At 39.0% G+C, this 12,673-nt stretch overlaps 1 protein-coding gene across 1 annotated transcript in view; it reads left to right on the top strand.

The window, feature by feature from the left end:
* The window catches only part of GLIS3 (GLIS family zinc finger 3), a 295,204-nt gene that overhangs the window by 223,025 nt on the left and 59,506 nt on the right, over positions 1-12,673 (top strand). Inside the window, exon 5 of the mRNA XM_014795446.2 lies at positions 6,942-7,083. Within this exon, the coding sequence (XP_014650932.2) occupies positions 6,942-7,083 (142 nt within the window). The remainder of the gene's footprint in view (positions 1-6,941; positions 7,084-12,673) is intronic.

Genomic DNA, 12,673 nt, shown 5'->3' with positions numbered 1-12,673 from the left:
GGCTTTTGTTGAGGCCTAGGGGAAATATCTGTCCATGGCATATGGTGGAATCACATCACGGAGGCTCTTCTTATCTTAGCCTTTTGGGGCTTTTGTGCTCAACAAGAGGAGAGGAAATTTGTTTCTTGGATATGGCATAATCAACTCTATTTTAGGAGAGTCTGTCTGAAATCCCAAGATGGATTGTCCAGGGAAGAGAGCCTGGAGGGAGAAGTATAGCTGAGGGGTTGCTATTTGTGGTCCAGCCCTGTGCTCCCTGAACCCTGCTCTCCGATATCCAGCTGCCTGCAGGTTCTCTCTGCCTGGATGTCAAGGAATCATCTCAGAGTTAACATATCCAAAACAAACGGCTGATTTACCTCCACCTACTCTTCTCTTCTCCTTTGCTGTTCCTCAGGCCAAAACTTCGGGCCATCCTTGATTCCCTTTGATTCTCTCTCTCATATTCCACACCTCGTTCAGCTCTACCTTCAAAACAGAGACTTACCGCTTCTTACCGCCTCTGACTCTAAAACATCAGCATCTCTCATCTGGATTGTTGAAGTAGCCCCAGACTGGGCACTCTTGTCCTCCTGCTGTCTGCTTTCCCCACAATGATCAGTGTGATCCTTTTATAATAGAAGACAAACTAGTTGCTTTCCTGCTCCCTCCCTCCCATTTGCTTGCCTTTACAATGAGATCAAATGCTAAATCTTCCTGTGCTGGAGGCTAGACATGACCAGACCTCTGGCTGTTTCTCTACCCTCCTGTCCCACACCCTTCCCTTTGCTCTCTTGTGAGCATGCTCCTCTCCAGGTAGCTGTTTTTAGAAACCATCAGCTTGTTTCCACCTTAGATTTCTTTCCTTTCTGTTCTATCTGCATAAAGTGCTCTTGCTGACTGTCTTGCTCTCTCATTTCATTCAGGTCTCAGCCCATAATGTCCTCTCCTTTAAGAGGCCTTCCCTGACCCCACGTCTGAAAGCATGGGGAAGCATGGAGAAGTGAGTGTCGACCCCGCACAGTCTCCCTCAGCTCCCCAGAGACGGGAGTGAGAACCAAAGAGAATGTCAGGGAAGGAATGGGAAGAGGAAGAGGACTCAAGGGAGGAGCAGGGAGTTGGAGAATCAGGAGAGAGAAAAGTGAGGTGTCTTCTCTTGGGGAGGGGTACTGCAGTCAAGGAACCCCTGGGTCAACGTCATCTCATTTCAGGTGTCCTGGGGCCACTGTGCATGTGCTTAGGATGCAGATTTTAAGGAACAACACGTGCTGTGCTTTATTTTTCTCCACTGCAGATATTCATATTATTGGCCTAGGACCCAACCAGGTGACAAACCTCTAGGGGAAGGGACAGTGAAAACCAAACAGCAGTGGTCTGTTCTGTTTCTCCATCTCCACTCCAACAAAGACCGCTTTTCCTGAAGGGCATGGTGTCAGAATCTACACAGTGCTAAAGAGATATATTAGAAACTTTTCCAAAGAACTTGGGGACCCTGTGTTCTTTCCCTAGCTAGAACAACAGCTGAATGATAGGCTCCTGGCTAAAATATAAAAAAGTCCCCAGAGGAAAGGGGAAGTTGTGTGAGTGTGTGCGATGTGGTGGGGGAAAGGAGAATGTCGGGGATGGGTTATTTCTTGAGCTAGTATAATGTAACTTTGAAGAGCCTGACTTTGGATTCTGACGCCCTAATCCAAGCCTGACCTTTACTAGCTGGGTCATTCTAGCATTTTCATCTCTAAAATGGAAATCACAAAATATGCACCTCATAGTGTTGTTGTTATCGAGCACACTGTAGGGATTCCATATATATTTACTGAAATGAAATGCAGTCTTTAAACGTGTGCCATGGTGACTGCACATCTAGTTGTTTTCTATGAGATTCGTCTGCACAATGCTCTTTGCTTCTTAACCTGAAATGATCATCATTTGGTAGTGGCTTTCAAAGTGCATTCTGCTAGGATCTGTATCAGTCAGGCTTCTCCAGAGAAACAAAACCAGGAGAAAAGAGATTAATTGATTTCAAGGAATTGGCTTATGTGATTGTGGGGACTGGCAAGTTAGAAATCTGTAGGACTGAGAACTCTGGCAGGAGCTGATGCTTCAGTCCAGAGGAGGAATTTCGTCTTTTTCAGGGAAACCTTAGTTTTTTTGTTCTTGAGGCCTTTTAATGATTGGGTGAGGCTCACCCAGATTATAGAAGATAATCTCCTTTACTTAAAGTCGACGACTATAGATGTTAACCCCATCTACAGAATTTTTTCACAGCAACACCTGGTTTTTGATTGAGTCATTGGATACTATAGCCCAGTTGAATTGACACAGAACTAACTATACCTCACAATTCATGTGGACTCTCAAAGAAGGTGAGACAAAGTGCCTTTGAGGCTGTGGATAATTAATAGGGGATGAGACGAGTCTCCCAGGAAGCAAATGGCAGAGACCTTCAAGAGTTCCCTACTGCACTAAGACTAAAAGCCAAAGTCCCAATTGAGGGCTGCAGCATCCTGCCTGAGCTGGTGCTGCCCCCACCCCACCTCTCAGACCTCATTTCCTACTTCTCTTTCACACTCCACTCCAGCCACACTGACCTCCTTGCAGTTCCCTCCTTCTGGAACTCTCTTCTTGATATGCACTTAGCTAATTTCCTCAACTCCTTAAAGTCTGTGCTCTTGATTATCTCTTCTCAGTGAGGCCACAGTTCTTCCCATCGTCCTCAATCCCACGTGCCCTTCTCTTTTTTTCCTTTTTCCATAGCACTTACCACCTTCCATACAATTCACTTATTTAGTTTGTTTGCTGTTTAGTCCCTCCTCACAAACATAAACTGCTCAGTGAGGATCTTTGTTTTGATTGCTGATGTATTTCAGGCCTTTAGAACAGTGCCTGGCATATGGTTTAGGACCAAGAAATATTTCTTCAGTGAATGGAGGAGAAGGATAAAGAAGGGCAGTGCCACTCTGGAACTAATGGGGTGTGGTTAGGGCAGCTGAGTGGGACAACTTCGAGTAGATTCACATAGATTACAACGTGCATAAAGGTCCTTGGTGTTGTACAACATGGCAGCCCTTTAAAATAGATGAACTGATGATCGGTGGGTTCAAATTCCATTTCTTTCCGTAAAAAGCAGTAAAGGCTCCATAAAAGGCAAGTCCTTGGCTCTCTCCGAAGAGCAGGTATTAAACTGGATGCATTTTTTTAACCCTTTTTATCACTGTGAAAGAAAATATACATCCAAATTGTTTTTAAGACATGACTCTCATGTAACCATTTATTATTATGGGGTCTGAGGAGAGACATAATAAGAAATGATTACATGAGGTTCACGTGTTAGAGACAATTTGGTTTTTATAATTCCGTATTTCCACAATTTATTTCCTCTTCCCATAACCGGAAAAATCTTAGCTCTCCTCGTCAGGATTCTTAGAGATCAATGGTTCTGAAAGTGTGGTCCCCAAACTAACAGCATCATCATCACCTGGTAACTTGTTAGAAGTGCACCTCAGACCTACTGAATCAGCAGCTCTGGGGTGATTCTGATGCATTCTGAATCAGATTGCAGGGTGATTCTGAAGCCCTGGGTTGAGAACCACAGTTAGAGACCATCCTCCATTGAAAAATTTTCCTCTGTTTTTTTTATTTTCCTAGCAGCTAAGAAGATGTTGTTGAAATATACATTATGTAATTTGTTTTATATAAATAGTTGGGTTTCTTACTCCAAATATAAAACCGTATTTTATTGAAAGACAACCCACCCAGGAGATTCTGCTGTGTGCCTCCTGCCTCACCCATTAGATAATTCCTGGACTAGAGAATGTTTAAGAGCCTTAAATGATCAGGAAGGCCTTTTTCTAGTCTAATAATCTGGGAGGGCAGGAGAGAGGGATATTAAGCTCATATATCATTACTTCATTTCTATGTGTATGGCCCTCCTTTGGAAATTTTGCATAGGGTCCTCAAGGCTTGTTCAATTTAAGAAGCACTTTCTAGAACCATGCCTAATCCCAGAGAAAACCAAATTAACTCTCACCATAAAGTCGTATGGAATCACACTCTTGGAAAACATGAATACTTGTTGAATTGCCTGCCTTTAACTCCAGGAGTAACCACGGCCGTGAAATTCCTTGGAAGGACCTCATCGGTGCTGATAACTGTAAAACCCTAGAGTAGTTGGTTAACAGAAAGCAGAGAGACATTCGTGTCTACGCTTAGCAGAACATGTGGGTCCCAGATCACATTTTAACGATGGAAGATAAATTAAAAGTGATCACCAGAACTCATTCTAAGCCTTGATTTTTTTCCAGTTTTTCTTCTGTGGCATGTGTTAGGTTAGTACCAAAATAACAAACATACCTTCCGAAGGCCCTGAGAGGGTTGGGCATTAACTCAGATAGTCTTGGTCAAGGATTCCAATGTGGCAAAGCTGAGGAAATTATAATATAATTATGTCTCATTCACTACATGTGTTAAATACTCTTTCCCTATACTTAGGGTCATTATGCCATTTTCATATTCTTGGACTAAGACCTGGACGTATGTTTGTCTCTTTATGAAGCTTTTAGGGATCCAAGAAATACTGCTTGCTAAATAGTAGCTTACTGATGTCTTGTATGTTTGTATGTGTGTGGTTTTCTTTCTGATCAGAACATGGGTCCTAGTCATTGCGAGTGGTGTGCTGGTAGTGATTAACAACCAGCTCTCCAGATGGAAAAGCCTCAGTTTGTAGCATTTGCCAATTTCCATGGTATAAATATTCTTTCCATGATCAATTTCAAGTTATCAATCTCACATTATTGCATGGAAAGGTTGGAAAAGATACACATGATTGGTGCTGTTGGATTGGTGCAAGCTAGCTCCAGCACATCATTAGAATGTAGAAAATTTGGAAAGCAGAGGAAAAGATTTTTAAAAAGCAGGAAATAAATTCATGATATTGCCACTGGGAACAAAAATCAGTTTTGATATTGGATTACATTTCCTTATAGTATTTTGTTGATGTATTTTTATGCAATTGTTATCATTTTGTATATATAATTTTGTATTTTGCTTTTATCTTCATGAACATCATTTTAATGGTTGCATAATATTCCATCAAATTGATAGAAGATCATTTATTAGCCCTAATTGTGGACATTTAAGTAACTTCCTAATTTTTGATAATGCTATGTATCATTAGAGCATTGGATATAAATCTTCCTTCGCCTTTCTGGCTTTTTCCTTAAGACAGATTCTAAGATCAAATGGTTTTAATTATGGGGCTTGAAAAAATATTACCAGGTACCATCTAGAAAGTTTGTATGCTCCTACCAACAGTGTTTAAGAATGCCTCTCTCATTGTACCTTCACTACCACTACTTCTTTCTAAAGTTTCTGATAATTTGATAAATTAAAAAAGTTTGTTTAACATTTCATTTCTTTGCAAGTTTGCTGAACATTTTTTATGTTAATTGTCATTTCTATTTCTCCGTTTTAAAATTTTCTGTTCATGTCAAGGGCTGCACAGTGAGGCACTCTCTGCCAGGAGATTCTGCTATGTGCCTCCTGCCTCATGTATTAGATACTTCCTGGACTAGAGAATGTTTAAGAGCCTAAATGATCTGGAAGGCCATTTCCTGGTCTAGTAATCTGGGAGGGGGAGAGAGACACAAAACTTACCCCCTGTCTCCCCCTACTTAACATCTCTGGTTTCATCTTCTATTTCTCTTATCCACTCCGCTACAGCCTTACTATTCCTCGGATAATCCGGGCACACTACAGGGCAGACAGGTTCTTCCCCCATATATCTTCAGGGCTCACTCCCTCACTTCTTTCAAGGCTTTTTACAAGTGCTACCTCCAACAGGCTTTCTCTGATCCCCCTATCTAAAGCCACATCCCTCATCCCTACTCACTGTCTGCTTCTCTTAATCACTTTTCTCCATAGTATTTATCACCAGCTGATACTGTATATATTTTATTTGTTCATTGTCTGCTTCCTCTCTAGAGTATAATTTCCATAGGACACATCCCTAGTGCGTAGGGGAGTGTTTGATGCCCAATAAATATTTGTTCGATGAGTAAGTATACCCCAGCCCTCTATCTAAAAGTTTAGTTTTATCTTGATAAAGACAAAATCAATTTATCTGCTCTCTTTAGACACTGAGGCTGGTAACTATTTATAATATCTGTAACAAATATATTTCTAGGCTTTTTAAAGTTATGTTTTTATACAAGCAGAAGGTTAATATTTTTATGTAATGAAACCTTTTATTATTTCCATTCAAATTACACTTACAAAATTCTTTTTCATAAGGAGATCAGATAACTTTTCACCTATACTTTATTCTAACATTTTTATGGCTTGATTTTTCACACGTAACTCTTTAATACGTAAAGAATTTGTTATTGTGATAAAATGGAGATCTAAATTGTTTTGTTTTTTTCATGTAACTTACTGTTGGCGTTTTGTTGCTGCTAATGACATTGGTTTTTCTTTTAATCATGCTCCATAATATTTTAAAAGTTCCTCTCATGTAAAATCTATGGGTATCAAATCTCAATGACCATTTCTCAATTATCTCCAAGATATTTTCATGGTAGTATCTTTATATTTTAAAAGTGCTTTCCAATCTGGACTAAATATACTTGAGTTTGTTTTTGTTATCACTACAAGTTCTGATAAGATACAGAGCAAATAAAAGGAAATATAGTAAGAAGTTGGGTTCCCAGAAGTGGATGTATCAAGAACTAAAGTCAAATCCGCCTTTGGCCACATTTTTCCTGAAGCACCTGCCAGGTGTTATTAGGGCTGGAGAACTCACCCTTTTATTGACTCTCTCGTAAGCCCAATGCCTAACCCATAGTTGCTGCTTGATGAATATTTGTGGATTGAATTACAATGAATCTTAGGGCATAGTGGCTTTCCAGGAAAGTATTCCAAGGAACAGCTTCCCTTTCCCATCTGTCTTCTGTTTTCTCTTCTCTTAGTTGCGGTCCAGTGCAGAGATCCATCCTGACCTGCTCACGGATTGCCTCACCGTGCAGCCCCTGCAGCCAGCCACTTCCCCACGAGATGCTGCTGATGCGGTGGTGGGACGCTCCCCAGGGCCCGGGCCTGACCTCTATTCAGGTAATGACCGCAAAAGCAGATCCAGCCACATCAAATACCTTTCTCTAGACCCTTTACTCTGGTTAAAGGGAATGATCACAATGAGAAAAATTCTCCTAACATCATCTGTATTTCCCTTTATCAATGGACTGCAAATTATCCCCCGCTCCTCCTCCCCATCTGATTCCTGAGTTGGGTTTGGCAGCAGACTGTTTTTTCTCGTAAGGAAACAAAGTAAAATAATGCATTAGCTCTTTTAGTTCTGGACTTCTGCCAAAAGTTCAGAGCACCCAACCCTCCCAGGTATCTTAAATTTATTAACTTGATTTAGACTCAAAGGAAATGTTTCCTTCCCCCTTAAGCAGGTAGCAGGCTGCATGTGGATTTCTTAATGGAACAGTCATTATTACCTTTGCATTTTAAAAGGATACCCCAGGTATCTAGGAAAAATTTCACATCAGTAAAACAACTTGTAAGAATGACCATTAATGTTTGTCAACCATGGGGTGGGGGAGGATGGGATGGCACTCCCAGACCAGCTTCCTTCTGCCTTGGTTTGAATAATAGGTGACTCCAGATTTGGAAATTTTCACGTATGTGGTGAAAAATAAGAAAGGATTAATATGCAATAAGGAAGTTATTTTTTTCGTTTACTTTCTTAGCCTGGATTTTTGTGCATTTTCCACTCTATAATGGTGATGTACTTGTGCAAACATAATTGGTTATCATCCTCACATAGGGAAAGCTCTTACTGTCATGGTATGAATATGAAAGCAAAAGTCCCACCAGCTCCACATTCCAGACAATGGGAATTTTCTATTTTCTGTGGGTTGCGAATCCCACTCCCACCACCATCTGATTCCAGAGCCAGGTTTTGGCAGCAGACTGTTTTTTCTTTTGAAACTACTAATAAGCCATAAAGAATTAAGAATTTACTGATGCGTAACAGTGGAATAGGAGAAAGACCATGCTTGTGTAACTTTTTAAGCTCGACAGTTCTCAGTTGATCCAAATGCAGGGGAAAGGGCATAAAGCAAATATTTCAAGAGGGTCAGTCATCAAGGCATTCTTAATGTCCTCCTAGCATTGGTGGCCCTTTATCAGTTGCTTTGGGTACTGTCTCTTGGAGAAAACAAAGCCTCTGCTTTTTGAGACCCTAGGAGATGAGATTAAAACTTATTTGAAGGGCTGGCCAAATCTTACAGAGGTTTCAGGTACAGGTACATATATATACAAGAAATATGCTAATGTACGATGTTATCAATGTACATAAATATTTTGTATTAGATGTATACACGAAAAAGTGTGACTAGCTTTTGTTTGCACATATGTCTGTTTGATTTGCCAAATATTTGATATATGAACATTTATTCTAGCACATTAAATTAACAATCAGTTTAAAACAGTCTATAGAACCTCTCTCCACTTCTTCAGTCGATAAATCTGTGATCTTACTAGAGACCTGGAACCCAACAGTTAAGAGTCAATGCTAACCAGAATCGATTGAAAAATAGCTCAACGTTCAGTATAGTTTATGATGATAGGTTAGTCTTGTTGCATTTAAACCTCTTGGAAATAGATTTGGGAATCTATGATATCTCTATGGAAAACATTAGTACCTTTACTATATGTAGCATACAGCATTTGGCTCATTTTCAAAGCTTAGGAGTCACATTTGTCTTGGTGTGTGTTTTTGTATGTCTGGTAGTGTTGTTAAAGTTTTTAAGAGGTTTAGTTTGAAATGACTTTGTCATTCCAAACAGAATTCCTCTTCCTGTTCATGACTCTTTTACTTTTCTGCATTTGACCTTCAAAAAGATTTTGAGCTCTTAGTTTTGAGCCTCCAGCTGTGGCAGGTGAGCTGCCGTAATGGGCCCGAGGAGCCTAAGTTGCCACAGCGTCCACAAAGCATCTTATGATTGATTCTAATTTTCTGTGACTCTGGGAACATTTGAAACAGGCAGGTGGCCATCTTGCTTAACTTTGTTCCTGGAATTTTACTTCTTGAGTTAGCTTATAACTGTGAAAGTTTAATTTCTCTGCTTCCTTCTTTATTCCTGCTTCTGTTGGGTTCTATTTTACTTTCTTTGTTCTTGCCTTTTTTTTATAATTGATTACGTCTTCTGCTTTACTGAGTAGGCAACAAACCCAGAGCAGAACGAGGCGGGAGGAAAAACTAAAAAACAAAGATTTTAAGCCTTCTTTTTATATTTTCTAGAAATGTATTTGCCAGGAGTGCATGTTCACACCAGTTTCAAACCTGTGCTAAAGATCTATGGAAATAAGCCAAACAGTGAAAAATGCCAAAGGAAAAGGAAACTGCTCATCAATTAGTTTAATGTAAAGTCTGAAGTGTTAAGACAATTTAACGAAGATTAAGACTTGGCTAAATGGCAAAAGTACTTGGAGTTGTTCCCTTTACATTCTATTATACAAACGCAAGAAAAATATTTGTTTAATGATTGTCAAGCACTTATACCTTTATGTGCTAGTAAATTGATTTATCATAAAAATATTTTGATGGAAACCTGTTAGTACATATGGGCGTAGGATCAGAAGCAGTTTAGCATTGAACGCTATTGATTTTTTAGAAGCCACAGCAATTGAGGACTCATGGTTTGAAGAAGTCACAGTTTTGAAATGGAAATTTTTAGTGGCTAGTAGACAATGACTTGTAAGATTCCAAGAGAGGGATAGTTCACAGAGCATTAAGATGAACAAGGAAGATGGCAGTTCTGACACACAACTCTTGCACGTCTCCTAACTTGTTGGCTTCCCTTATTGAAACAAACTTTTCAGATTGGTAAGACAGAGTTTGATTGGAAAGGATTACCTGAAAAGACTTTTATTTCTGTGGAAGGAAATAATGCCCCAGGTTAAAGCAGCCAGGTATCACTTGAGACCACGCTGAGAACAATTTTAAATTGAGGTGTTTACTTTTCTACTACTCTGAAAATCCGGGCTCCCCAGGCCTGCTCCTGAGCTAATCTGAGGGCAATTTTGTGATCTAACGGGAGGGCCGGGGCAGTGATGTGCAATTCTCAAGAATGGCTCACTTACATTTTCTGCCCTTTTGTTCAGAGGTTCTATACCCCAGATAGATAATGCTGCAGGCCAGCCTGTAAATTTAGGTGATTTCTCTGATAATCTGAGGGAGAAATGTTTCATAGCCAGTAGATCAAGGTGTGAATGCCACTTTCAACGCTTAATGCCTGTGTAGGTCTTCTCGTCAGCTCCCTCGATGAGCTAATGAAGCAGATAAGCCTACATTAGTGAGTCTGCAATATCATGGACAGCCTGGACCAGGACCTGGACTTGGCAAAGGGTCCATTCACCAACAAAGAATGTTCTATGGAAGAAGATCTGTCCCATGGGTGATCACAAAAGTTATGACTCCCTCCAAACTGAAACTGTACGGTAGATTCAATAAAACATGGCCTTTGCAAATGGCCTTAGCCATGAAGATATCATAGAGGGCCAATGTGGTTGAGATATTTGAGTCCCACAGAAACCACCCATCAAGTGAGGAGTGAATGCAGCAGGAACAAGGAAATCTGCAAGAATGAGGGCATTTTATTGGTACCGTTTCTATTGGGTTATAAAGTAATTTTAGAGCTTACAAGTCCTGTTGAATTATCCCAATTTTGAATGTGACCTTAGATTTTTCAGGAAAAATAATGTTATCTTCAGATATTATAAGGAATTGTAGAAGGAAAGTAAAGAATTTTTTTAGAGCAGGAATTTTCGAAGTCATATATTGTCATTTCCTTCCCTTCTCCTTCATCACTGGGAAATGAAGCCTTCTCTCTTACAATACTGTCACTTTTTATAATAAATAGCACGATATTAAATCCATACAGGATTTAACATACTTCGTGAAATAGTTTTGTGTTAATGTAATTTTATGGTATATGTTTTAATACATTTTCTACATTCCTAAGTTGAGTATATTTGCTATCTTGGGACAGCTTGCAGAGTTATATGGGTTAGAAATAATTTTATATAAAAGTGCCTCATATAGTCTACTCTCAAAAAGTGGTCGTTAATTTAGGGACTTTATTAGAATGTTCTAAATTGGCACACAAATTTCCCAATAGGTTAAAATTTTAGGAGAATTATGAAGATCAAATAGATTTACAGATCAAAAAGACCTATAGATTTAGCCCTTCCTAGCCCAGAGCCAATCCTTTAGGGTGCATTGAATCACCTGGAAGGCTTGTGAAAATACAAATTGCTGGGCCATCTCTAGAATTCCTGAGTCCATATGTCTGAGTCCCAAGAATCTGAATTTCTGCCAAGTGTTTCTAAAAAGTTCTCAGGTAACAGTGGATGCTGCTGGTCCAAGGCCCACAATTTGAAAACCACTGTTCTGCATCATAAAATGTGAGAATCTGACTTCTAGCAAAACATGATCTGAATTTCGACTGGTAAGAGTTACAATAAGAATTGCCCCTAATTAACTAGATGGGCAGAATCTTTTCACAATGTATATGTATATCAAACCATCATTATGTACATTTTAATAAAATGTACATTAAAAAAATGTAAATTTTAAATATCTTACAATTTTTATGTCAATTAAACCTCAATAAAGCTGACATTTTAAAAAAAGAATTTAAAAATCAGAGAAAAATTTTCACATGAAAACAATGTGATGGAAATCTGTCCACAAAAGACAATTTAATGATTATAGCTGATATGCTGTATATTTACAATAATAAATAGAATAATGCTGCTCTAGTACTTACAATTAAATAATTGCAAAGATAATAAAAAGGAATCAAATAGTGAAGGAAAAAAGAAAATTGCCCTGTAATATATATTTTTGTTTCTCACTACAGAAAATCTATAGACGGATATTAAGCTTGTCTTTCCACACCATTGTTATAATGGCACTGCCCGTATTTTGATTAAGAGTAAAATCTTATAACTACCCAAATCGAAAATTAAAATTTCGATTCCCAGCCAGCACCGGGCACATTTGTTTGTATGCAGCTAATGTTAATGACTTTATGTGTTTGCAAGGTGCTTAATTTGGTGCTTCAATTTTCCATATCCACTTATTCCCTTGTATTCATGTTAATTTTTCATGCAAGATTAAACTGAATTATTCAGTTTTACAATATGTTCGGGTTTGTGCTGTAAAAATATTTTTGTGGGTGAGCAAAAACAATTCCATGCCTCTTGGAGGAGGAGAGGAAGGCAGTGAAGCTGGGCACGTGTAGCTTTATTCTCACTGGGCAAAGTCTTGGTTGTCTTTATACTATTATTTCTCCTTTTCCTCATTTTATGTTATTTTGCCAGCACTCAAATGGGGTATGAGAAGGAAAGATTGGATCTACTTTGAAGTGTACCCTGAGCAGGACTTAGGAAACAGAAGGATGGCAAAACAGAGAATTCAGGATAGAATTTCTTGAATGAGAAGCTAATAGCTTTTGTGATTAGGAAGTTATGAGCCAAGTTATGAGCTTCAACTGAATCTACCTTCTGAAGAAAGAGAGAAATAGGTACTTATGTCTCTTTCATGTGAAGAATAAAGAAAAAAAGAAAGTGGGCATTTTCAGGGTGTTTGTAGTCACAGTATAAGTTCATTTTTTACACTTGTATGAGC

The sequence above is a fragment of the Ceratotherium simum genome, chromosome 20, assembly GCF_057802395.1.
Source record: "Ceratotherium simum simum isolate JZ-2026a chromosome 20, ASM5780239v1, whole genome shotgun sequence".
Taxonomy (NCBI): Eukaryota; Metazoa; Chordata; class Mammalia; order Perissodactyla; family Rhinocerotidae; genus Ceratotherium; species Ceratotherium simum.
This window is presented reverse-complemented; position numbering and strand designations above follow the sequence as displayed.